This window comes from Empidonax traillii, unplaced genomic scaffold (assembly GCF_003031625.1).
Source record: "Empidonax traillii isolate 1590-97213 ecotype Southwest subspecies unplaced genomic scaffold, ASM303162v1 scaffold905:size246956, whole genome shotgun sequence".
Lineage (NCBI taxonomy): Eukaryota > Metazoa > Chordata > Aves > Passeriformes > Tyrannidae > Empidonax > Empidonax traillii.
The window spans coordinates 31,385-55,124 of record NW_020956098.1 but is presented as its reverse complement, the minus strand read 5'-3'; the positions used below and the strand labels follow the sequence as shown (position 1 = coordinate 55,124).

General features: G+C 41.6%; 1 protein-coding gene across 4 annotated transcripts in view; it reads left to right on the top strand.

Moving 5' to 3' along the window:
* Positions 1–6,591: 6,591 nt before the first annotated feature.
* The window catches only part of LOC114067366 (intersectin-2-like), a 48,503-nt gene continuing 31,354 nt past the window's right edge, over positions 6,592–23,740 (top strand). For 2 of the 4 annotated variants that reach the window (XM_027902747.1, XM_027902750.1), the window contains exons 1-2: positions 6,592–6,675; positions 20,169–20,232. In XM_027902747.1, the coding sequence (XP_027758548.1) occupies positions 20,202–20,232 (31 nt within the window). In that variant the 5' untranslated portion in view covers positions 6,592–6,675; positions 20,169–20,201. Of the gene's footprint in view, positions 6,676–6,990; positions 7,059–13,672; positions 13,729–20,166; positions 20,233–23,740 lie in introns of those variants that run through there. The other 2 variants (XM_027902748.1, XM_027902749.1) reach the window with 2 other exon arrangements.

The following is a 23,740-nucleotide window of genomic DNA, read 5'->3' as shown; positions in this document are numbered from 1 at the left end:
CCAATGGATTTATTTTGTTAGGCAGTAAAAGGTCTCTGACACTGCTGACACAGGACAAAAAGATAATTTTGCCTTTTAACTATTTAGAGCTGAAGGTTAACGGTAACATAGGTGAGGATTGTTGGTCAGAAATATTAGAATTCTTTGTTCTTAAACAACTGTTTTAGTGATTCTGCAGTCTAACTAATCCTCAGGCAGATGGATTTTCAGAAAGGCTGAGTAGATCAGTGAAGGAGATCAGCAAATTGTTATAGATTTCCCTTTCCAAAGCAAGAAGCAGCATGAAAGTAAGATAACCTTGGCATGAAAATTCAAGTGAAAGCATTAATGGCTGATAGTATGGTCTCCTTTCACACTCCATTGATTTCAGCTCTAGCTTGAACTCTGTTAAACTTTAATGTCCACTTAAGTTACAAAATGACTTGCTCTGAAAGACCACTTGTCAAAAACAACTCAGCTGCAGAAAAACCCTAAATCTAAAGGGTCAATTCAATTTTGGGGAAAGACAGCAAAACTAGGTCCAACCTCCTAAATGCAACAACTTTAAGTCACTAATTGGAGGTACAGCGCAACGTTATTGCTTGCAGCAGCTGAGAGAAGAGTTTGTCTTTGCTTCTGTTTGCCGTGGAAAGTCCAGCAGGATGTCAGGCAGAGGGGGGCAGCAGCACCTTAAATTGTCAGTGTTACATCGGGCAAGCAAGAGCTACAGTCAGGGGAAACTTACGTGTTTCATCAACACAGAGCTTTTTTGTAGACTTCCATAAGCTGGTTTAAAACCACAGTGGTCTGTTTGCCCTTTCAATGAATCCCTGTTTTTATTAATTGTTATTAGTTATAGTTTACCTTCTTACCCAGTTTTGCCTATCTTTATCATGGTCTTAACTTGCTCTGTAGCATGCATCTTTCCAGATATCTGTGAATCTGGAAAAATTTCCTCTTCACAGGAGCTCAAAAACATTCTGACACATCTGAGAAGACTTATTTCAAAGTTGATATTTATATCATTCAGCCCTTAAAAGCAGTGTTTAGTTCCAGGGAACCTCACAAAATTCAGGTAAGAAATAAACCACTGTCTGTCTCTCTGTGGGCATGCACATGAACTTTTACCCCATAACTGAATACTATGTACCCAATGACAGGTTTTTAGCACCTAAGCTGGAAAGATTTGTGGGGAAAAAAATCTTTGGTAGCAAATGCAGTAGGGATCTTACTGGAATCAGAACTGGCTTCTTGGCTTGCATTAAAACGTGAGTGTGGAGAAACAAATGCATCTGAAATGAACTTGCAACTCTGGCTTACCAAGGTATTATTTACTAATTGTGGCATAAGGATTGCAAATTGCAACAAATAACCTTGCTTAACCCCACTTCTCTGTTATTGTCAGCACTTGGCACTTGTGAAATTCCTGTGTGCCTGAACATTTCTGCCTGGCTGTGCTGCAGTTAGGGTTTGCAAGTAAAACCCTTGTGTCTGCTCAGCAGTTGGCAAAATTTTATTTGCCATAATTCAGTCTGCATGAGTCAGCGCTGCCTCCCTTCACAACAGTCTGGCCTGTCTGGAAAGCTGCTTTTCTCTATGGTTACATAGATGTTCTATAAATCTCAAAATAATTTCAGTGCGGTAGGCAAAGAAGCCTTTGCCACTCTGAACAAATACAGTCCAGCTCCCCATCCACTACTAAATAATATCAGTGCTTGGCAGGGAACAGAGTTGGGACATGAATATTTTATTTTATACAGCTATGAAGTAACAGAAAATCCTGCAAATGAATACAGTAGCCATTTGTCATTTTAAAACCTGTGTGGGCTTCTGGTTCAGAAACCAAACCAGCAGTTCTACAAATACTACTTTTGATGCAGCGTGTGCTTTGTGCCTTCTATACCTTCTTGATAAATTGCGACTCAGAATCAATATCAGAAATGCGCCATTCCTGTTCTGTTAGGTGTGGAAAGTAAATACTAACTTGTCCTTTTGTTTATCTCACTGTGTTTTATGCCTCCATTTTTAAATAAAGATGTGGGCTAAAAGACTGTTTAGCATTTACTCAGAGGAGGAAAGCAGTTGAATACTGATGTAAAAATGAAACCTGGCAGCAACATTAAGTGAGGGCTCATTGCTTCTGTGTTAGCTGAGGTGAAAAAAAGAGGAGGTGCAAAAGAAAATTTCACATGAATAAGAGAGTTGAATCTAATGAAGGGGTCAGAGCCGCCACTCATCAGGTAGGTGTGGCTGTTTCTAAGTAGTTCTTTATAGCTGTGACAACAAGCTGGACTCTGCAGATGAGGAAATGCCACTCATTGGGAAGCAAAACACTACAGGAGGAACCTGTGCAGATAGCTATTGTGCAGTTACTGCTTTTTGACCACTCAGAAAGAGCTGTCACTTTACATTCCTTATTCTTTGACCAGTAACTGTACACAAAGTGTGGCTTATTCTTGCAGTAACTGATTTCTGGTGTTCATTTGTGTTCTGGCTTAAGTTTATATGTTTTAAACATACATTTGCAGAAACATGTCTATCAACAAGCTTAGACACCACCTAGTCAGAGGGCTTGGACAAGAAGAACAAAGCATTCAGTTCTGGTGTGTTTTCCTGCAGCAGAGCATAGAAAATAAGCAATATTATGGAATAAACTAAGTGCAAGGAAGAAGTCATATTACCTACTCCCACTCAGTTCAGGCTGAGCAACTCTATTCATGATCTCTTTTGCTGTCAGTGCAGATCTTCCCTTATTACTCTAAAGGTAGCAAAATTGCCTATAACAGGAAATTGAGGACAAAGTACAGATTATTATTAAAAAGTAAAGCCTTAGTATGAACATTGTGTGTTTTAATAGTTATAGTTTATTAATCTTCATTATATTTTGTTAGCTTTTGCTGTTGTGTGTTGGTTTTGGCTCAGATATGACAAGGAGGTCATAGACTCATGGAATTACAGAATGGTTTGGGTTGGAAGGGACCTTAAAGATCATCTAGTTCCAACCTCCCTGCCGTAGGCAGGGACACCTTCCACTAGAAGTGCAGGATCATAAATGATAACAGAGTAATACTAGAGGTTGAAACATTGAAATCCTACCTCTTTTCTGCTCCTCCCACACTTTTCATCTTAATTGGCCTCTTCTGGGTAGCTGCTGTGCTGCAACCCTGCCCCTATGTGTGGAACAAGTCTCTATGCTGTCATACCATTGGTTTCTTCTCCTTTCAGCTGCCTTTTCTATTACTCATCAGTTATTATTAAGCAACTTTTCTTACCTTAATGGCTCTTTGAAACAAACAAATTCATTTCTGCAGTTTTAAGTTGCTTTGTCACTGTCTGTTCCTTGCTAGAAGGGAACCAACTGTCACCAGAAGGGATTTTTATTTCTCCTGGTATTTGACATCAACCCCCAAAACCGCATGTTGAAGCTTGCAAAAAGCACTCCCTCCAAACCCTGAGATACCCAAAGGCAGTATCTGCAACAGTGCCTTTAGAAACTCCACCTTCATAAAAGTAGTGTTTTTCTTTTGAAACTACTTCACAGCAGTCAAACTCTGAATGGAAACAAATTTCATTCTCTGTTTTAAAGAAATGGCAATGCAGTTACTAATTAAAACAAAACAAATTAGACAAAATAGGTGTAATACTAGTTTGTGCCTCGGACATTACTAATAAAACATCTTGTTAGACTCTTAGGTTGGGTAAGAGTTAGTTCAGCTTCACTTTTTTTTATAATTTTTTTATAATTCGCACTGAACTTTGGATGGTCTGTACTATCCAAATATATGTATATATATACACCATTTCCATGGAAGAGTGACCTGAGGGGCTGCTGCATTCAAATCTGTCTTCACAGCAGTCTGTGAGTCCTGCTCCTCTTCCTGATAATTAATAAATCTTGCAAATATTTATTGTTCTAGTGCCTCAGATGAGCTCCAGTTGGTTGTGGTAATGCAGATGAAACAGCATGCAGTTTGACCAGCATCAGAATATATAAAGCTTTGGTGTGCTAATTTTTTATACCAGGTTATCTCTCTAGGGAGTCAGCCGAATTTTTAATTCCCTCTGACTTCTCCCTTCCCAGGCAACAGGTCAAAGGAGGTGATTCTGAGAACCCACCTGGAGTACTGTGTCCAGCTCTGGGGTCCTCAGCACAAGAAAGATGTGGACCTGTTAGAGCCAGTCTAGAGGAGACAAAGAAGATGAGCAGAGAGCTGGAGCACCTTTGTTACGAGGAAAGGCTGAAAGATTGGGGGTTGTTCAGCCTGGAGAAGAGAAGGTTCCAGGAAGACCTTTCTGCAGCCTTTCAGTACTTAAAGGAGGCCTATGAGAAAGATGGGGACAGACTTTTTCAAGGGGCCTGTTGCAATAGGCCTAGGGGTAATGGTTTTAAACTGAAAGAGGGTTGTTTTAGATTAGATCTAAGAAAGAACTATTTTGCAATGAAGGTGGTAAAACAGTGGCAGAGAGGTGCCCCATCCCTGGAAGTGTTCAAGGTCAGGTTGGATGGGGCCCTGAGCAACCTGATCTAGTTGAAGATGTCCCTGCTCATTGCAGGGGCTTTGGACTAGATAACCTTTAAAGCTCCTATCCATCCCAAACTGTGATTTTTCTGACTTCAGTTTTGTCTCAAAGGAGGCATTAGGCAACATCCGTAGTGATCTCAAATGCTGCTTTCCTGTAGGGATCCTGTCATATTTATGGAACCATGTATCCCACTGTTCTTTATACAATTCCTGCTTTATGTACTTTGTCACCTCAAAATCTGTGGTTAAGCACAGACACAGCCCAAGTCCACTTGCTTGGCAGGACCTGGCAGTAACATAAACTACAGAAGAAAGGAACTGTGAGGTTCCTTCAGAAGTCACCTAGTTCAGTGTTAAAGGCAGAATCAACTGTATTTACAGAACTGCTCACAAATGTCTGTCAAACCTGTTCTTAGAGGCTTCCCTGATAGATTTTTACACTGCCCTTCTCAATGCTTAACTACTGTAATAAGTAACCTGATCTGTTTCTTCCTATGAGAAAAAGACATGTTTGTCTGGTTTATTGTTATCTTAATTCTCTCTACAATGACCTTTACAAACCTGGAAACTGTTGTCTGATGCAAGCACTCATGTTCGATCCAGAGAGACTGGAGGTGTTGCCTACACAACAGTCACATTTAGAACTGCTCTGTCACTATGATGTGTACTAAACAGATTAAAAGCTGTGTTTTAAGAGGCGTTAGAAAGTAATTCAAGCAAAAAATGTCAGAGGAGAGACTTTTTAACTGGGCTCCAGAGGAGCCTGTTCTTCACCCAGGGCCACTCTGTTATCCCAATTAATTATTTGGAATTATATGAAGCACTGCTCATGAAATTTGCAGACAACTTCAAAACAGCCGAAGGCCACCCGGGCTGGTGGCTACCAAGTGATTTAAATCATGGAGTCAGCAAGTGCCCCTTGAACAACATGTGTTTAATCCACCTACATGGCAAATCAAATATCTGTGCATCAAAGCTGAGGTTGCTGTCTGTGCGTAGGAACAAAAATACAAAGCATGCTTTTGGGCTGGCAGCGAGGAAGGAGAATGCGGCATCTTCAAAAGCAGTGAATCAGATGAGGGCTGAGGAGGTCACGAGGGGTAAATGCATGAATGCGAGCTGCCGGTCCAGCGTGGCAGCTGCACCAGCAAACTGCAAACATCAGGCGTCTAAACACAAATACCGACGAGCAGTATGTGCTAGTACGTGGCCATGACCATTGCATGGCACAATAACGTGACTGTTCCGGAACCACGATGAATGACAAAAGGTGTAACAAACTGGAAAGGCTCATTAAGAACCCAGAAGAATGAGTCAGTGGAAAAAATCTGCTCGGTGCGAAGGTGATAGGTAATTATCTACACAGCAAAAGCATAGCAGAAAGGCGCTGTAATCGCCTGTGCACGGCGAGATCTGCTCGCTGAAGAAAAAAGGTGTCTAGTGTTTAAAAAGGATGACATTGTTTCATGTTTTTCCTTCCTAAGGGATTCTTTGATTTTTGGAAAGATAAAGCCCTGAAACCCTCCGTATTTCAGTATACTGAGCCTGGTGTGAGCCGAATTTAGATCCTTGTGCCATCCCTCCTCACTGGTGCGGGTGCCCCAGCGGGACACGCTTCCCATGGAAAAGCACCAAGGGTGCTGTCACCCGCTCCCAGGTGGAAAAATCAGCGTCCAGTCAAGATAGGACTGGGATACAGCCGGAAAACTAAGGAAAAGGTAACTTATGGAGCAGAGAGGGAGACAGCGGTTGGGAATCGAGCGAGGAAAATGCACGTAAGGATGGGGATAAATTCCCTGTCAGTCAGGTCTCTAAGCAGCAGCTGTTCCTGTGTGCAGCAAAGGCACCGGCGGGCTCGGTGCCCACAGCGGCGCTCGGTGACCCTGGGCCAGACCCGGGGGGAGGCACCATCCCGGGGCACAGCCACCCCTCATTCGGGCTCCGGCCGCGCACTCCTCGCACCGGGAAGCGGAGGGAAAGGCAAGGAAAGGGAAGGGGAGCGAAGGGCAGCTCGGATCGGGCGCCCAGCGGCGCCCTCAGCCCGTGCCCGGCAGCCCCGCTCCCGCCCCCGCTTCCTCCCCCGCCCCCGCCGCCATGTTGTGGGGCTGAGCCGCCGCGGGAGGCGGAGGAGCCGCAGCCCGAGCGGAGCCGCCGCTCGTGGGCAGCGCAACAGGTACCGGCGGGGCGGCCGCGGGGCCGGCCGAGGGGAGTGCGGGGGGACGAGCTGCTGGGCTGGGCCGAGCCGGGCCGGGCCGGGCAGGGCAGGAGCGCTCCGAGGTTCTGCTGCCCCAAGCCGCTCTAGTTATGTCTGCTCCGCTTATTTGAGGCTGGTGGGATTTGGGTTTGTTTGGGTTTTTTGTTTTGGGTTTGTTTGTGGTTTTTTTTTTTTTTTCCCCCACAGATTTTTTTGTTGGTTTTTGGGGTTTTTTTGTTTTTTTTTTTCCTGTTGGGTTTGGGCGGTACCGGCGGCGGCGGCTCCCGCTGCCAGCGCTGCTGCTCGCCTGTGCTCCATTTCTGCTCTGCCAGCGGAGAAATCCCGTGCCCAAACAGCTCCCGGGGAGCGCCCTGCAGAGGTGAGGTGACTGAGGTGACTCGGACGCGTTTTTAGACCCCGGTTTGTTGAGGTGATGGTGTTTTCGGTGCCTTGTAGTTACGGTGGAAACCCGGAGTTGGGAGATATCGAGCTGGTTTCTGCAGTTAAAGTTTGCGAAGTGTTTTGCCTGTGAATAGACTGGCTTTTCTTGGTCTCGGCTTCTCACCGCGGCATGTCGTAAATCCAGAAAATAAAATGTGGTTGAGGTACGTGATTCGGTTCCCTAAACATCAAGGTACCATTTTGAATACAGTAAATGGCTTTCCCAGCACTTGGGGCTTTGACATCTGTCACACTGCAGAACTCGAAAGTAGATCGTGCTTTAGATAGTGCCTGCGATCTTTAAGTTGTTCTCTCAAACGTTTCTCTTAAACATCAGTTGGAAATTCCCCATCTAAAACTGCAGGATGAGAAGTCACTTGCGCCCGGGCTGCCCTGTCGTGTGCATCGCTCTTTTTGGGAACATGATGTTTTTTTTAAACTCCTTTTCTGTTCGTGCCGGCCTGTGGTGGCAGCAGCTCCCGCGCCGAACACGGGAAAACACGGAGCGTGCGAGGCAGTACGTGATGTGGGTAACATCGGTGGTACATAAAATGCAGCTCGCTTTCAAGAGTTTTATATTGTTCTTCTGAAATTCGGTTGTCACAAATATCTGCATCTGCTGATGTGACGGTGACGTTTAGAACTGATGAGCACTAGGAACTAATTGGATAAAGAGCTAGCTGGACTTCATTTTTCTAACCAAACCTGGTTAGGTTTTGTTTCCTTGTTTCCACTCTGCCTCCCCTGTTTGATTTGGTTTTTTTTTTTATTCTGACCGAGCTGGGAGGGGCGTTCACACCGCCGTATCGCTGGGTATTTAGAGGAATCCTACTTCAGGCTCCGTGTGATGTGAAGAGAATTGCATGATCCCTAAGAACATGGGTTTGGACTGCTGTGTGCTCTCTATCGAGAAGAAATTTTTTGCCAGATTAGCCTCCTAACTCACATGCCTAAATTAGATCAAATGAATGTGCTTATCCTTTTAATTACTATCCTGAGAGAATTGCTTTACTTTTTTCTCCCCTGTCTCTACAAGATCGGGGGTGCGGGACGTGTCCCTGTCTGAGCTGTAGCTGTCATTGTAATAGAAATAAGGAGTATGTTCCTGTAGCAGTAACAATATAACAAAATCTGGGTACATATGGCTTGTTTGCACTAATCAGAAAAATAATGGGGTTATCTACTATAGGTGTGGGTCAAAACACCAAAGCTTTATGGCTGTTTATTTTTTTAACCATCTTGTTGTAAGCAGAAAGGTGCCTTGTCACATCAAGGCAGAAGTGACCCATGGGTGATTTTAAATTGTGTTGATGAGAAGGCTTTATTTATTGAGATTCAGCTATTACAGTGACTTTGACTACAGCAGCAGGGTTTTTTGCAAATATTTCGGTTGTGTAATGTTGAAAATCGAATTAATTTCATGCCATAGGAAAAAAGCAGCTATGAAAAATGAAGCTAAGTTCTGTAGGTGACTATTTCTTCACTGAGCTGCTTGTCAGGAGCTGGTGAGGAAAATGAGGCAGCATTTGGAAAGTGAAAGGTGATGCTTTGCTTGAGGCATTATCAAAAACCTTCACCCTCCTTGAAAACAGGTGGCTGTCAGGAAAAGACCTTGGGATGAGTTCCTGAAGAGCAGTGCAGCCCAGAGCACTAGTTCTTGCTGCAAATTGAGACAGAGGACTCTGGTCTGTTTGGTTAACAGTTTACAAGTAAATTATCTGCTGTTACCTCAAAAGATTTAATTTGATCAGTATGTAAAATTTGTGAAAACGGCTTTTCATGAGTTTTTTTCTTTTAAAGGCCAGAGCTGTTCTCATTGCCTTTTGGCAACTGGTTCAGAAGTTGGATTGGACATCTTTATTTCTACTGTTAATCTCTGGCCTATTTTCACTTGAAAGGAAAGATCTCCAGCATCTCAGTTTTTAAAATAGCTTTTAACTGCTCCCATTTGTTTTTATTAACTTAAAATTTAGTTACAGAATAATATTGTTTTGAAGGGACTTCTGGAGATCACCTGATCCAACCCTCGTGAGAAGCACGGCCAACTCAGATTAGGTCCCTCAGAGCCGTGTCTGGTTGTGTTTGGATTACATCTGAGGGTGGAGATCCTACAGACTCACTGGGCAGCCCTCCCCAGTTTGGTGTCCATACTTGCTCAGAGTGGATCCCATTCCATTGCCCAGATTGGCAGTGAAGACATTAAACAGTACTGGCCATGGTATTAACCCCTGGGGAACATCAGTAGTTCCAAACAGATGGAGCTTGGAATAATGATGACAGCTCTCTGAGTCTGGTGGTCAAGGCAGGTTTTCCACCCAGATTGCAGTGAACCTTTTCAAACTGTATTCCACCAGTCTGGCTCTGAGGATACTGTGAGAAACCTCTTTAAAAGCCTTCACAGACTCAAAACAAGCTGCTGAGCCCTCATTCACAGAGCCAGTCATCTCAACACAGAAAGCCATGAGATACCAGGTGTGGTTTGTCCTGGATAGATGGTGGCAGTTTCCCGTCACCTTTTTATTCTTCGAGCATCTGCAGGTGTCTCACAAGGGGATTTGCTCCAGATTCTTTCCAGAGGCTGAAGTAAGATTTAGCAGTTTTCTGTATTGGTGTACTGGCCCTTCCAGAAGATGTGTCTGATGTTTGCCTTTTTCCCTTCATCAGAATCCTTGATCAGTCACCAGGGCCTTCCATAAATCACAGAGCTTGGTCTTGCAGTGACATTAGCCAGTGTTCCTGGCAGCACTGGGCCTGTGATTTGTTCCATATATAACTATGCAACTGCTCTACTTCCTTGTTTTCAAGTTATTTTGACTTCCAAAAGCTGCCTTCAGTTCATTGTAATGCCACATCTTTTGGCAAAGGATATGAGATGATGGATCCTGCCATGTTTTTAAGTTTTGTGGGGAAGCTTGGTTTAGACACTGTGAAAACACTGGTTTAGTCCTGTGAAAGTTGGGAGAGCAATAGTTTGCTGATTAGTGTCGCTTTTAAATTGGAGAGGTCATGTCATGTGTCTGAATGATGTGGGAAAGTCGGTGACCCTTCTTGAGCTTTCTCGTCCTAGGTGATGGTTGGTGATTTCAAAGATAACAAAGATAAAGTGGAGCTAATTAGAGAGTTCTCTTTTTTTTATGACTGACCTGTTTCAAGAATTATCGCTTGTCAGTAAAACATTTAACACAAAGAGTACTTTGAGGTTCAGAGGTTGATCCTAGGTATGAGGTGATATAGGGTAGTTACTGTATTCCTTTTACCTTTAAAAACATATTATCACCCTTTAATTTCACCTTCTAAAATTGCATTTTCCTTATGTGCTTTTGTTGGCGATAAGTGATGTAACAGTGTGTTATGTGTGGGGAAGCACTGGTGTTAGAGTGCCTGGTTGGATTTCTGGAAGTGCTAAGCATCTGTTTTAAATGATCCTGAAATTTTCAAGTGCTTGGTTGCGAACATTGCATGTACCTGAATTACATCTGGGGATGGTGTTTTTTTGAATCCTGCTCAGTATAGAACTGGGAGGCCTATACTGTGTGTAAGTTCAAGCTCCTTCCAGTGGCAGACCAGTGTAAGCTGAAATTTTAAGCCACCTGTGAGCAGTGAAGCCTTGTTTTCTGTGGCTAAGGTTATTGAGATGTGAGCTTGTGTTGAGTTTTTTCACGCTGTTGGTATATTTAGAGCAGCTTTTGGCATGTGGATTCTCTGGTGTCTAATATTGGTACTCAAACACACAGCAGTCTTTCTCTTCATTGAAAGCACTAAATTTGGTTGTGCTTTCTCTGGTTGCCTGGTTTCATGAGTCTTGTAGGCAATTAAGATCTTTGCAAAGCACAACCCTCAGTTAAGCTTGGTTTGCTTTGGATGATGGGATTCATCAAAGTGCGTGTTAACTCCTCATCTCTCCTGCCCTTAGAATGCCAAGCTAAGAATTTGAGCATCTTGGCTGCTTGGTCCCTATAATGTTACTGCTTTCATTAATTCCCTTGTCTTACTTGTCTTATCAGGATGATTGTGGGGTTTGTTGGGTTTTTTTTTGTTTGTTTATTTTCAGGTTTATTTCAAGAAAACAAGGTAGGGGATTTTATTTCATGAGTTCTTCTTACTTCCGCAGATACTTTTTGCCCACTACAAGATGATACAGAGACTGTAGTAGGTTGTTTTTCTGGTATGGTTGTGACGTTAGCATCAAATGTTGTGAAGGTGAGGATTAAATCACATAAAAATTATAAAGTAAATTATAAAGTAAATTATAAAGTAAAAATGGAGCTGATGAAATGTCACTTTTTTCTTCAAATTTAGAATATTTAGAACTTTGTCAGTATAGGAAAGCAGCCTGGCCAGGTTGGTTACTTGGACCCTGGACTTAGAATAATGGATTGAACATTGATATATGGATGAGCATAGTGTTGTGTAACTCTTATTTTCAGAACAACACATGAAATTCAAATGATGTAACATGATGACAGTAGCAGGACAAAGCATTGGAATTACCTTATAGAGGACAAGTACCTGAGAACTATTTTTAAACATTTTGGCAGTTACAGATAGTTAAAAAGGCATGGTTGATCCAGAAAAGTCACAGCTTCTTTGGAACAGTGATTCTGAGAGCAGCCAGTTTGACTTAAGACATTTTGATATGGGATGTTGTGGCTTCAGCTTCAGAAGTAGCTGGTAAATAATTCTGAACTGGCTCTTCTACTGAAAATGTTCAAGGCTGATGCAAGTGGAGCTTGTGAAATGCTGTGGCATCAGTCATGAGCGATATCTGCAGTTAGTGATTCAGCAGCATACACATTAAGTAATGGAAGAACAGGAAATGGGAGTTAACTCTTTTTTGTTTCTAAAAATATTACAATTGGAATGTGAAAATGAGATATTATGGCTATATTAATAAGTGTATTAAAAAAATCAGAGCTGATTTAAATACTGCTAGTCTTACTTTTCAAAGCTCAAGAATTTTACTACTCAAAATCTAAAACTCTTGCTTTTTCTATTACACCCTTACGAGTTTCTTGAGGTAGGACAAGTCTGAAATACTTTTGTCCCTCAGACATTACGTGGTGTTGAGATGTGTGTGTAACACAGGTGATAATTGATTCCCTGAGTTCATTACATTCATTTGTGGTCATTAAAACATTATTATTATATGCTGTAGAGCTCAGTGGTAAAGGTTTGAAGAGATCAAATTTCAACTGGATGCTTTGAAAGACTGTTCTTGGTAATAGAGGGTGGGTGACACGTGGATGGGAGTGGGGAGTGCATTTTTACTTATCTGAAATAATGCTGCCTAGTTATTTTTCCCTGTTTTGACTGCCTTATGCTGCTCTTTGCTTTTTCTCCCACGAGGTTTCCCTGGTTTTTTGATTCATCAAAGATAAGCACATTACTTTGCTTTAAAGACCTCTTGTGGCCTTTCTCCTCTCTGCTTGTCATCTTATTCAATTTTCAGAAGTTGTATGTGGTGGTTTTGTGCACCTGACCAGCTTGAAAATACATAGCTAAAATGTAAATTCAGTCTCACTGAATATTTTACCTTCATTAGTTTTATAAATAGTTAAAGATTGTTTTCTGCTGAGCACAGAGACTGCTCATGTATCTATTTTATGCTCAGCTTATAGCAGTCCATTAGATGTTCTGTATGCTTTGCACTATTATCTGGGACTGAAAGTTGAGCAACAAGTTAAATAGCATCTCTTCTATTGTAAGGAGAGGATAACATTAAGAATTCTTCTATTAGTTGTGGTGTTTTGTTTTCTCTGTTAGAGGGCAGATTTTGCTTCTGATGGAAGGATGGGAGCGGGCTTAAAAATTTCCTCTAAGATGGCAAGATTTCAAATGAATAAGCTTAAAAGTAATAGGCTCTGAGTGTTTTCAGTCATGATTGAAGTAAGAAAATAATGAAAACTTATCAAATACTTGTGTCCTGCCTAAGTCCTCATTGACATAAATCAGGATTTGGAATGGGGAAGTTGGGAACTGCGGGTTTCAAGATGTGGGGACCTCACCAAACAGCATTTTAGGGTGCTCGTACAATGCTTGCAAGTAATTAGGTGTGGGAATTGGTGTGTCTCAAAAAAAGATCTAGAAAAAACAGCATACGGAGTGGGGAGTCATGTAAATGAGAAAGTAGGAAGCAAAAAAAGACTAGAATGTATTTTAAGTTACCACCCGCTGAGGAGCAAGTGTATCTCACTCAGCTCTCTGGAAAGGTTACATTGTACAGCCTTCTCAAAGGTAGAAGCTCAGAGCCTTTAAAAAAACCCTCAAACTTATAAATAGTCTACACTCTCCTTTTTGCTATTTTTCTTTTCCATTTTAAGCAAAGCAAGCAGAGGGAGTAATGTCTGTCTGTGTCTGGGATCAGATTAGTGAATGTATTCTTCCAGGGCGTGACAGAGCTGGGTTCAATTCCCATCTTTTCCTGAGGAAGTTCATGTACGTGTCTCCTGGGAGAAGGGCTAGGGATTTAAATAGTGAGCTTCCTGAAGTGGGATTCTCATTCCCTCCCTCAGAATAATTTCTGCTTCGCAAAGAAGAATCAAAGCTGGACAGGCATGGACAGCGAGGGACCTGCGGATCTCTGTCTTAATGGTAAAGAATTTCACGTAGGACATTGAAATCCTGAGTTAGCATTACTATTGCAAACACTGCTCATGAGTTTCCTTGAATGATTGTGCAATAAAATGGGGGGAAACCTTCTCTTAGGAGGAAGGAAAGATCAGCTTTAATCTCCAGAGACAGAGCAGAGAGCTGAACTGTGTCTTGATACTTTGAATGGGTGCTTTCACAGCTGAGCAGCTGTGTAAGAAACAGAGTAAACCCAGCAATACTGACCACACAATTCTGTTTTTTGAACAGAAACAGAGATACTTGTATTTAGCATGGTCAGTATGTTCAGCAAGCCTGTTAGTTGGGCAAGGTGGGCAGAAGGATATATGTCAAAAAAATGCTTTTTGTGTTCTGTCTGAATAACTGTTGGGAAGGAAGTTGTTCTTTCACAACGAGCAAGGAAGGGACTTTGTACCATAGGAGTAAGAAGTAAAATATTTGACCTTTTTTTTTTTTTTTTCTGAAATGTCAAAATATTAACTTAGGCTTTCAGTACTGCTATCCACAGTGGCAGAGGGGAGCAGGAAGAGCCAGCAATGTGCTACCCAGGATCAACTTCTCCATTTTGTCACTGATGTCATTCATTTGTTATCAGAGTGGGTGGACTTTGTAAAGTTGGGCACAGTGCATTTTGAAAAGGCCGTGTCACTGTGTATAACTCCACTGTATAAAGGAGATAAATGCTTGGCCTGACAAAATGTTCTGGTGTTTTTCTTTTTTTTTGTCTTTTTTTTTTTTTAATTAGTAAACAACCAATATGTCTTGCACAAAGATAAATTCTATTCCATGCTGGCTAATAATGCCTTACTAATGCATATTATTCTCTCATATTCAATAGAGTAATCAAAAAATATCAGGAAACAACTACACGGGCTATTACACTGTCACTGTTTGCTCTGCAAAAACTAATGAGTCGTCTTTGTATTGTCCAGATCTACAGGTGTTGTAAAGAGTAAATTGGTCAACTAGTACTGCAGTCTCTGTCCTTGCTAATTGGTTCTTGCAGCAAAAGTCTGCAATGCACCTTCTTCCTGCTCTTAGGAGAAGGAAAAGAGTAGTTAGTAGTGTTTCCACACATGCTGCTTCCATGGTATTTGCTTTCTTCCAGACAGAGCCTGTTGCACCAGACCTTCATTCCTACTAAAACTATGTGGTTGTGGTTTTTCTGAGAAATATTTTGAAAAAAAATTGATGCAAGTATAAATATTAACAAAGATTGTGGTAAGGCTGTTCTTCATAAAATGGCAATATGCCCATGGTGGCAAAAAAGCTTTTACTTTTCCCTTTCTCCTGCTGTCTGCCCAGCTCTATCTAATGTCTTGTAATGCCCTCAGCATAGTCCTGAGGTCCCCCTTGCTTCTTGCAATCTCCTCATTTGTTTTCCCAATTTGTATCAGCAATAATGAAGACTGAGAGAGGGAACAGCAGTTGCAGTTTGGCAGGTCAGTTTGTGAAAACAATTAGTGCTTTAAACATTGGGACTAGTCAGATGGTTTGTTTACAAGAACTTGCTGTTCTGCTATTTAAATGTAAGATCCAAGTTTTCCTGTTTTCACCCTAAATGGCAGCAGGACTCAATGTCATCTATGATGTTCACAGGGATGTTTGATCCTGTTGTTACAACATGGATTTTTGTGCTGTGGCTGCCACAGTTTCTTATGACTGATGGCTGAGTTCACCAAGCACCTCTCCTAGAACATTTTGGAAAACCAGATAATTTTCTGTGAGATATTCTGGTGGTCATGGCCATGATTTCATCTATATCATGTGTGTGGGATACTGGTTATAGTATTTTCTTTATTTTTATTTTCCTTTAGTGAACATTTTTAGATGCTATTGGCATTCTCTGTAGTATTGTGTGGTAAGATTTTTGGAAATTAACAGCTTTCACCTCCATTAATGTTTAGAAGTTATCGAAATTATTCTAAGAAAACAGAAGTTTGACTTGAAGTAAGAATATTTTGCTGAGATTTTCTAGGCTACATAAGTGGTTCACACCTGTGTCCCAAAGGTGTAAGGTGCTTTTACACCTTTAGATCTTTATAGATGGTGACTAGAGCAACTTTATTTGGAATTTGTGAAAATAAGCAGCATTTAACTTTGATATATGCATAATCTCCAAGCCTTTGGGATATACTATGGAAACGTGGAAGACAGAATACTTGTTGAGGACAAGCTCTATTCTTTGGGAAGGATTGTTTTCCCAGGCTTTGGAAAAATTTGTTAGACTTCGAGTTTATTGGACTGTTTCCTCCTTCTATAAAAAAAATAATGAGGAGAAATTATGTTGCAGCAATACTTCTATTTTTCCTTTTTTTTACTTATCAGTACAACTTCAGAATCTGTCACCAGAGAAGCATGTCTGCTTGGTGTAATCTTGGTGTCCGAATGAAACGGATCTGTGCAAAGGGATAAAATGGGGTCTCGGTGCTGGTGAGATAGGAAATCCTGTAAAAAACTCATTTATGATTTTTGGTTGCTTCTGTAAGGTCGTAGTTTTCTCTATTTGTGAGGCTCAATATAGGAGGATTTTGGTGCCCTTCAGGTTTAGTATTTATTTAAAATATGATGAGTTCTCCATATAGACATAATAGTGAGACAACAGAGCTAAATCATGATTTAATCACATATCATTGCTGTAATGTACTCCCAGTAAGACCTATTGGGCAGTTTGCTCTTGTTTTTGGACCTATGAGTGGTACATCTACATGGCAATGCCCAATGCAGACTGACCAGGGTAAGCCAACCCAAGCTTGGGAAACTTGGGGAATTTTCAGGTTATGCTGAGAAATCCTGTGTTGAGAATTTGGCCTGGGATGTTCATTATTTTTGAGAGTGTTGCACTGGAACAGAGTGTCAAAGAGTGTGGCATTAGAACATCTGATCCTGGACTGCTTCTTTTGAGAGGACAGATAAGGGTATGGAGGATAACTTGGGAGTGCTGTATTCAGTGACTGACTACAACTTCTAGTTCTGCTTGGCGTGAGCTACGAAACTTTTGTTTTCACAGACTCATAGAATTGTTTGGTTTGGAAGGGATCTTTAAAGATCATCTGGTTTCAACCCCCCTGTCACAGGCAGGGACATCTTCCACTAGACCAGGTTGCTCAGAACCTCATCCAGCTTGGCCTTGAACACTTCCAGGGATGATACAGCTGCAGCTTTTCTGGGCAACGTGTACCAGTGTCTCACCGCCCTCAGAGTAAAGACTTTTCTTCTTGTATCCAAGAAGTTCCTCTCTCTGATGGAAACAAACCAAGGACACATATGGTCTGTAGATACAGAGCTTTCATAAATAGGAAGGACCCTCACCAAGCTAAAGTGAGGTCAAAGCCCTCAAAATTTTTCATTTGAAATTGATTTTAAAATATGGTATCGTTGAGACTCTAGGGAATTCAAAACAAGGGAGAGGGGGTTTCCTGGGTCACTTCTCCCACTCCTGTGGTCAGCAGTTGAGGGTTTTGAAAGTTCAGTCCACAAGGAATCATGGAATCATAGAATCAGATGGGTTGGAAAGGACCTCTGAGATCGTCAAGTCCAACCCTTGATCCACTACTACCGTGGTTACTAGATCATGGTGAGCGCCTGAGTGACTGAGTGCCACATCCAGTCTCTTAAAAACCTCCAGGGATGGAGAATCCACCACTTCCCTGGGCAGCCCATTCCAATGTCTGATTACTCTCTCTGTAAAGAATTACTTCCTAATATCCAACCTCAGCCTCCCCTGGCAGAGCTTGAGACCATGCCTTTATGTCTTACTGATAGTTGCCTGGGAGAAGAGACCAACCCCCACCTGGCTACAACCTCCTTCCAGGGAGTTGTAGAGAGTGATGAGGTCTCCCCTGAGCCTCCTTTCCTCTAGGCTAAATGAACCATTTCAGCAAAAAGTAGGCAAAAGTCTGACTTTCTCTGTAACTGTGGGTTACATAAAGTATTTTAAAAAATATATCTTAAGATTTTGGGCTTTAAGAGTTAATCAGTTTATTATGAGACCTGTACTGTCTGATAATTATTAGATTTGTATTGTGAGGCCTCACCTCAAGTACTGTGTGCAGTTTTGGGCCTCAGAATGTAAGAAGGATATAAAAGTATCTGAATGTGTCCAAAAGAGAGAAACAAAGATGATGAAAGGACTAGAGGGCAAAACTTGAGGAGCAGCTGAGGACACTAGGTCTGTTCAGCTTAGGGAAGAGACTGAGGTGTGATCTCTTTGCTGTCTACAGCTTCCTCATTATGGGAGCGGTCAGGGAGCTGCTGCTCTCTCCTCCCAGGTGACAGGGCATGAGGGAATGGCTTAAAGCTGTGTCTGGGAAGTTGACATTGGATGTAAGGAAAAAGTTCTCCACTGAGAGGGTGATCATGCACAAGAACAAGCTCCTCAGGGAAGGGGTCATGGCCCCAAACCAGTTGGTGTTCATGGAGTGTTTGGGCAATGCTCTTAAGATACATCATGGGATAGGTTTTAGTGTCCTGTGTGGAATCTGAAGTTGGGCTCGATGATCTTCATGTGTTCCTTCCAGCTTGGGATATTCTGTGGTTTTGTGATTCCATTGTGATTACTCATTGAAAGACACCTAAAAGCAGACTGAAAGTAAGAGAATAAAGCGAGTTGGAGGAAAGATCAGATGTGTAGCTCTTATTCAGTAAGACTGTAAATGTGGAACAAGTCACGTGAAGGTGAAAATCTGGTGATTCTGGGGGTGTTCTCCAGCATTCTGCTTCTGTGTCATGGTTTCAAGTTCTCTTTTAGACCTCCTCGACAGAACAGCTTTTGCAGAGAAGCGTGCTGGAGAAATGTTTGACAACCGTGGCAGCGTTTTTTGGGAAGGCTATTTATAGATTTCAAGTGTCTCTTGATAGGTTGCTTGGTAGGTTCATGTCTTGGAAGAGAGCCATGCTTCCTTTTTGCATCTTTCTGCAGTTGATACCTAATGTCTCTGTGAGAGATCATTTGGACTCACCAGTTATTCCATTTCTTTTTTTAAATATGTATGTATGTGTGTGTGTGCAGCCACAGATCTTAGACATTTTTATTTTTAGTGAAGAAATGTGCAGTAGGTACATAAAGGTGGAACCACAGTCCTTTCCAGTTGTGTGATTTTTGTGAGGAGAGGTACAGGAGTTTTCATGCAGAGGAAGGGAGTATGGAGGATGGGATATTTCCATACTCAGTATTAAAATCTGTGGTTGTATTGAGAGGGGAAGAGTTGGGTGGGTTTTGTTTGTTTGTGTGTGTTTTTTGTTTCGGTTTTCATTTTCGTTTTTTGTTTGTTTGTTTGTGGTTTTTTGGGTGTGGGTTTTGTTGTTGTTGTTGTTGTTGGTTTTTTTTGGTCTGGAGAGAAGGTTTGGTATCTGAAGAGAGTTTTGGTTTTTTTTAAATTCAATATTTCCTTCCTGTAGCCTCATCCCGTACAATAGTTTCTCCACATAGAGCAGAAGGATAATGATGGATACATTTCAGTATTTAACTAAAATTGTCTCATCCAAAGTACTAAAATTGTCTCATCCAAAGTACAAGATCGCTGCATTGTCTTAGTTCTATGTTTTTATAGCAGTGAATTTCTTATGCTTTTCCCTCAGATTAGTATTAGTGAATATTTTGCAATTCTAAAGAATTATTATTACAGCTGAATTATTATTAAGAAGAATTATTATTATTTCAAGATAATAATTATTATTATCTTGAAAAGGATACATATTAGAAACTCAAAATTGGTCTTAGTACTCTGATATGTATTATGAAAGTGTATTCTGTTGAGACTCTTCAAATGCTGCTCTGAGTCTTTATGCAGTAGCTCAGGAAAAGGAATAACTTCACTGTGTTGCTCCTGGGAAAAAAAGTGGCTGATGACAGACTTTTATTAGGACAAATCTTTTTTTCAGAATACATCATGTAAGAGTGTTTTCTTTGTTAATAGTGTGTGGAGTAGTGGAATGGATGAATTTGAATAATAATTGTTCTTCCACTTGTCTCAGCAGAAGCTTTTGGTTGCAGAGCTCAGGGTTGCACTGTTTTTTTACGATATACATAAATATTTACCAGGGAGAGCTGGCAAAGATCTGCTGGGACCCCAAGCCTGTGCTCCCACCAGGAGAAGGCTGTCCCCAGCCATATGTTCTGGCAACTGTTTGTGTACATCACACAGCAGTTGCTGAACAGTTGGTACTGTTTTCCTTTAAGAATGTGCCACAAGGCCCAGGACTGCACTGCATACCCTATAGAAAAAAAAAAAAAAGACAAAAAAAATTCCCCCCACCCCCTTCCCAGTGTAAATTCAGCTGGTTCAGCAGCAGCCCCAAGCCGGGCATTGTTTGCTGTCGGAAGTGGGAGCTGAAGGCGCGGACGTTCCCCCGCTCAGCGGGAGCGCAGCGCAGTTTTGCCCTTGTTGCATTATTAATGGCACGATGTTTTTATGTTGCAGATGGCTGAGAGCTAGCGAGGCAGATCCGGGACCATGATGGCTCAGTTTCCCACAGCCATGAACGGTGAGTAGCCCCGCTCGGTTTGCTCAGGTCGGGGTGGGAGGTTTGGCTGGGTTTTGCCTGTGTTTTTTGGTACCTGCGGCGGCGTTACGGTCACTTTGCTGCAGATCGCTTCCCGGAGCCCAACCTGTGCTGGGAGGCTGGGAGAGACACGGCAGGGGCATCACTGCAGTGTAATTTGGAGTGCCTGGCAATCTCGGGTCGTTTAAAGGGTTGAGGAATGTGTGAGTTGTAGTGTGAACACTGCCTGACTTCAAGTGGGGAATATGCTAAGTAATAGTTGATTAAACTTGCATACCTTTTCTGTTACGTAATTCAGCACAAAACGTGTTCCATTATAATCCATTACGCTATATAAACAAAATATTTGAGTGTGTCAAGCAGTTTGTGACATTGATGAAAACAACCAGTCTTTGTCAATTAAAAAAAAAAGTTAAGAATTCTCCTCTTCATTTTGTGCCCCTTCCTCTATAGAAACTTTTGGATTTGTTTCATGCTGATTTCCTTTCAAAGACATGAGAGTTGGAACCTTAAAGTTGTTTATGTGTGTATGTATGGGACAGAGCTTATTTGTGAAGATATGATTTGCAAAGATGTGCTCAGAAATTTGACATTTGCATATTGTTGTTTACAGAGCTGGCCAAAATGAAAGTACAAGTATAGAAATTATGTTTTGCATTGTTTTGCATATTCAGTTTTTCCAGATAAGGAGTAAATATTTCTCCTGATAAAAGTGGGGAAATAGATACAAGAATGAGAATTTCTTAGCTCATTTGTCTGTGAAGGTTACTGCAGGACTGGGAGGTCTTTATTGAACTCATTTAGAAAATTCTCACTGCTGAGATAAATTGGGTGAGTAAGGGAAAGGGTTTTTTTTTGGTTTTTGTTTTGTTTTGTTTTTCAAAGGAACAACATTAAGATTTCAAATTAACCCTCTGTTTTACATACCTGTTTCATATGTGCATAAAACATTTAGTGAAAAAAAATTGTTGTGATCAACACTTTTTTTATACAATCAACTGCAGTTTGTTCCAGAGACCTAACAAAAAAAGGAAAAGTAAAAGGAGTCAATATATTATATAATAGGGGAAAAATTATATTCACTTTACTGGACATAATGAATTTTTTTTTAATTGCCACATGCTTTTTGCTTCGTGGTTTAAAATAAAAAAACAGAAATCTCTTTGAGGAAGGTACAAATTTATGTTCCTGGCTGTCTCTGTGTTTGATGTACGAACAAGTTATTTGGTGTCTTTGTTTTGAAGTGTATTGACAGCACTGGGCATGTACATGACTTGATCTCAGAAGCCTTAGTTTGGGAGAGTGATCCTTTCCTTGATCTGAGATCCCCTGGGCAGTACTGTCTGCTGCTCTCAAAGGGAACGGTGCCAGAGGATGCTGCCTTTCCCCTCACAGAGTTTTTACTGTGTTGAAAGGCATAGTAAGAGAGACACCAGGCAATAGTTAAGCTGTTGCTCCTCACAGAACAGTTGAATGGCTCTCTGTCTAGTTCTGTAGTCATATTTCTCGTCAGAATTGCCTAAATTTCAAACAAGTCAGATGGGGAAAAAAGGAATAATTTTAATGTGATTTCTGGATAAATACTGAGCAACCTCTGCCCTTGAAATTCTTCTTTAACCCGTGTTCTGCTTCCTTGCTACTTAGCACTGCTGTAGTGGTTGCATTCAAAGTAGATCACCTGCATTTGCCACTCATTGCAGGAAACCTCTAATTATGTTGTTAGAACTTGGTAGTGACTTGAAGCATGAGATGAGGAATGAGGTTATGTGTGAGGCAACTAAGCCATCAGGCATTGCTGCAGCCTGGGAGCTCTGGCTGTCTGCCTCACCTTCGGCTTAGCACAGCATTGACCCTTCCCTTTTGTGTCCTGCTGGGGGAAGTGGTGGTTTTCTTCTGGGGGAAGAAACCTTTTATTCTTATCAAGATACAATATTGTACCTTGGAGGAAGGTAGATTTTAGTTCATGATTAGTGTAAGGCATGAAGTAGTTTCTGTTTCAGGTTTCTGTTTCAGGATTATTTTTGGCACTCAGTGTTACAGAAGAGTGAGTGGATAGCGTGGAGCAGATGGGTGTACAAGTGTGTGATGATGTGACACAGGGTGACAAGGAGTTTGAGAACTGCAGGGTTTAAATGTCAAAGCTTGATACTCAGTCTCAAACAAACACAGGAGATGCTACAACACTTTATTTACCAGCCTAAGCAGAGAAAGCCATTCTGCACAAGACCCTGAGAAGGACGGGTAACTGAGCCATGTGCTTGACTTCCAGTGGAGACATTCAGCTTTGTTGAGGCACCTTCAGAATATACCTTGGCTGAGCTGGCTCCCAGAACTGTCCAGCTTCAGCACGTGGCTGATGGCCAAATTGTGTGCTGTACTGAGAGCTGGCATGTTGTTTTGTAATTCTGTGGCCATATGTAAACTTCAGCTCATTGCAGTGTTGTGTGCTCTAGGGGCACGTGCTCTTGCCAGACCTTTCTTCTCTAAAGTCATGAAAGGACACAGCTGGTGGAGAGGAGTTCCCTTTGACTCTCCATTGCTGTCCAAGGTGACCTTTGTAGATGCCTCACTAATAAGCTGGAAATTCAAAGAGGAAAAGAAGGACAAAAGAGTGTGTGCAGATTTCTTTACAAATTTATATCCTGCGCAAAGTGTAAAGGTTATTATGACATTTGATATGAACGGGCAAGGCTGAGCAGCATGTGGCTTATGTATAAAGTCTGCCAGTTACAGCACCAGATGGATAACATACATTTATCTATGTGGAGTCCATTCTACCAAAGAGCCACTCCAGGCATATCCATCTCCCCAGTCTGCAAACAAGATCAAGGATTCCCTACTGAGGGCTTAGTTTTATCCTGTAACTGTCTGAATATTGATCATTGTTTCTGTGAAAATGGTAATACAAACTTAGTTCACGGTAGTTGATTCTCCTTACGTACAGTTCTCCATCTGGACAAAGCTGTCCTAGGAATTCATCCCAAGTCTTGCAAAAGCTTTTGGAAATGGCATTTAGTTAAACTAAATAACAACTATCTTCAACAGTAGTGTTTCTAAAGAAAGACTTAATGTGCTAACCACAAAGAACACTTAAAAGAATAAAGGCTTTCTTTAATAGGTTAAGATGTACTTCCATCTAATTTGTTTCTGTGATTGCAGCCTTTGTCCCAGAGTGGGAAGAAGTAGCCTTCACTGCCATGGGATGTTTCTTTCCATCTGGAGAGTAGCTGTAAGATGTTTCTGTTCCAAGTCCCCTTCCTTCTTCTGTAGGCTGAATTTGTTCAGGGTTTCGTATCAATGCTGATGGTGGATCTTGGTTCGGGGAGATTTAATCTGAACAGCCCAGCTGGAACAAGGAAAGCAGTATTTGCCGATCAGTATCTTTCACATTGTTTCCTTAAGTAGCACTGGAATTTTTGGGCTGTGTGCTTTTTTTTGTTTATGTTTTTATTTGTCCTTCCTCTTCCCTCCTACCACCTGTTTCCTTTCG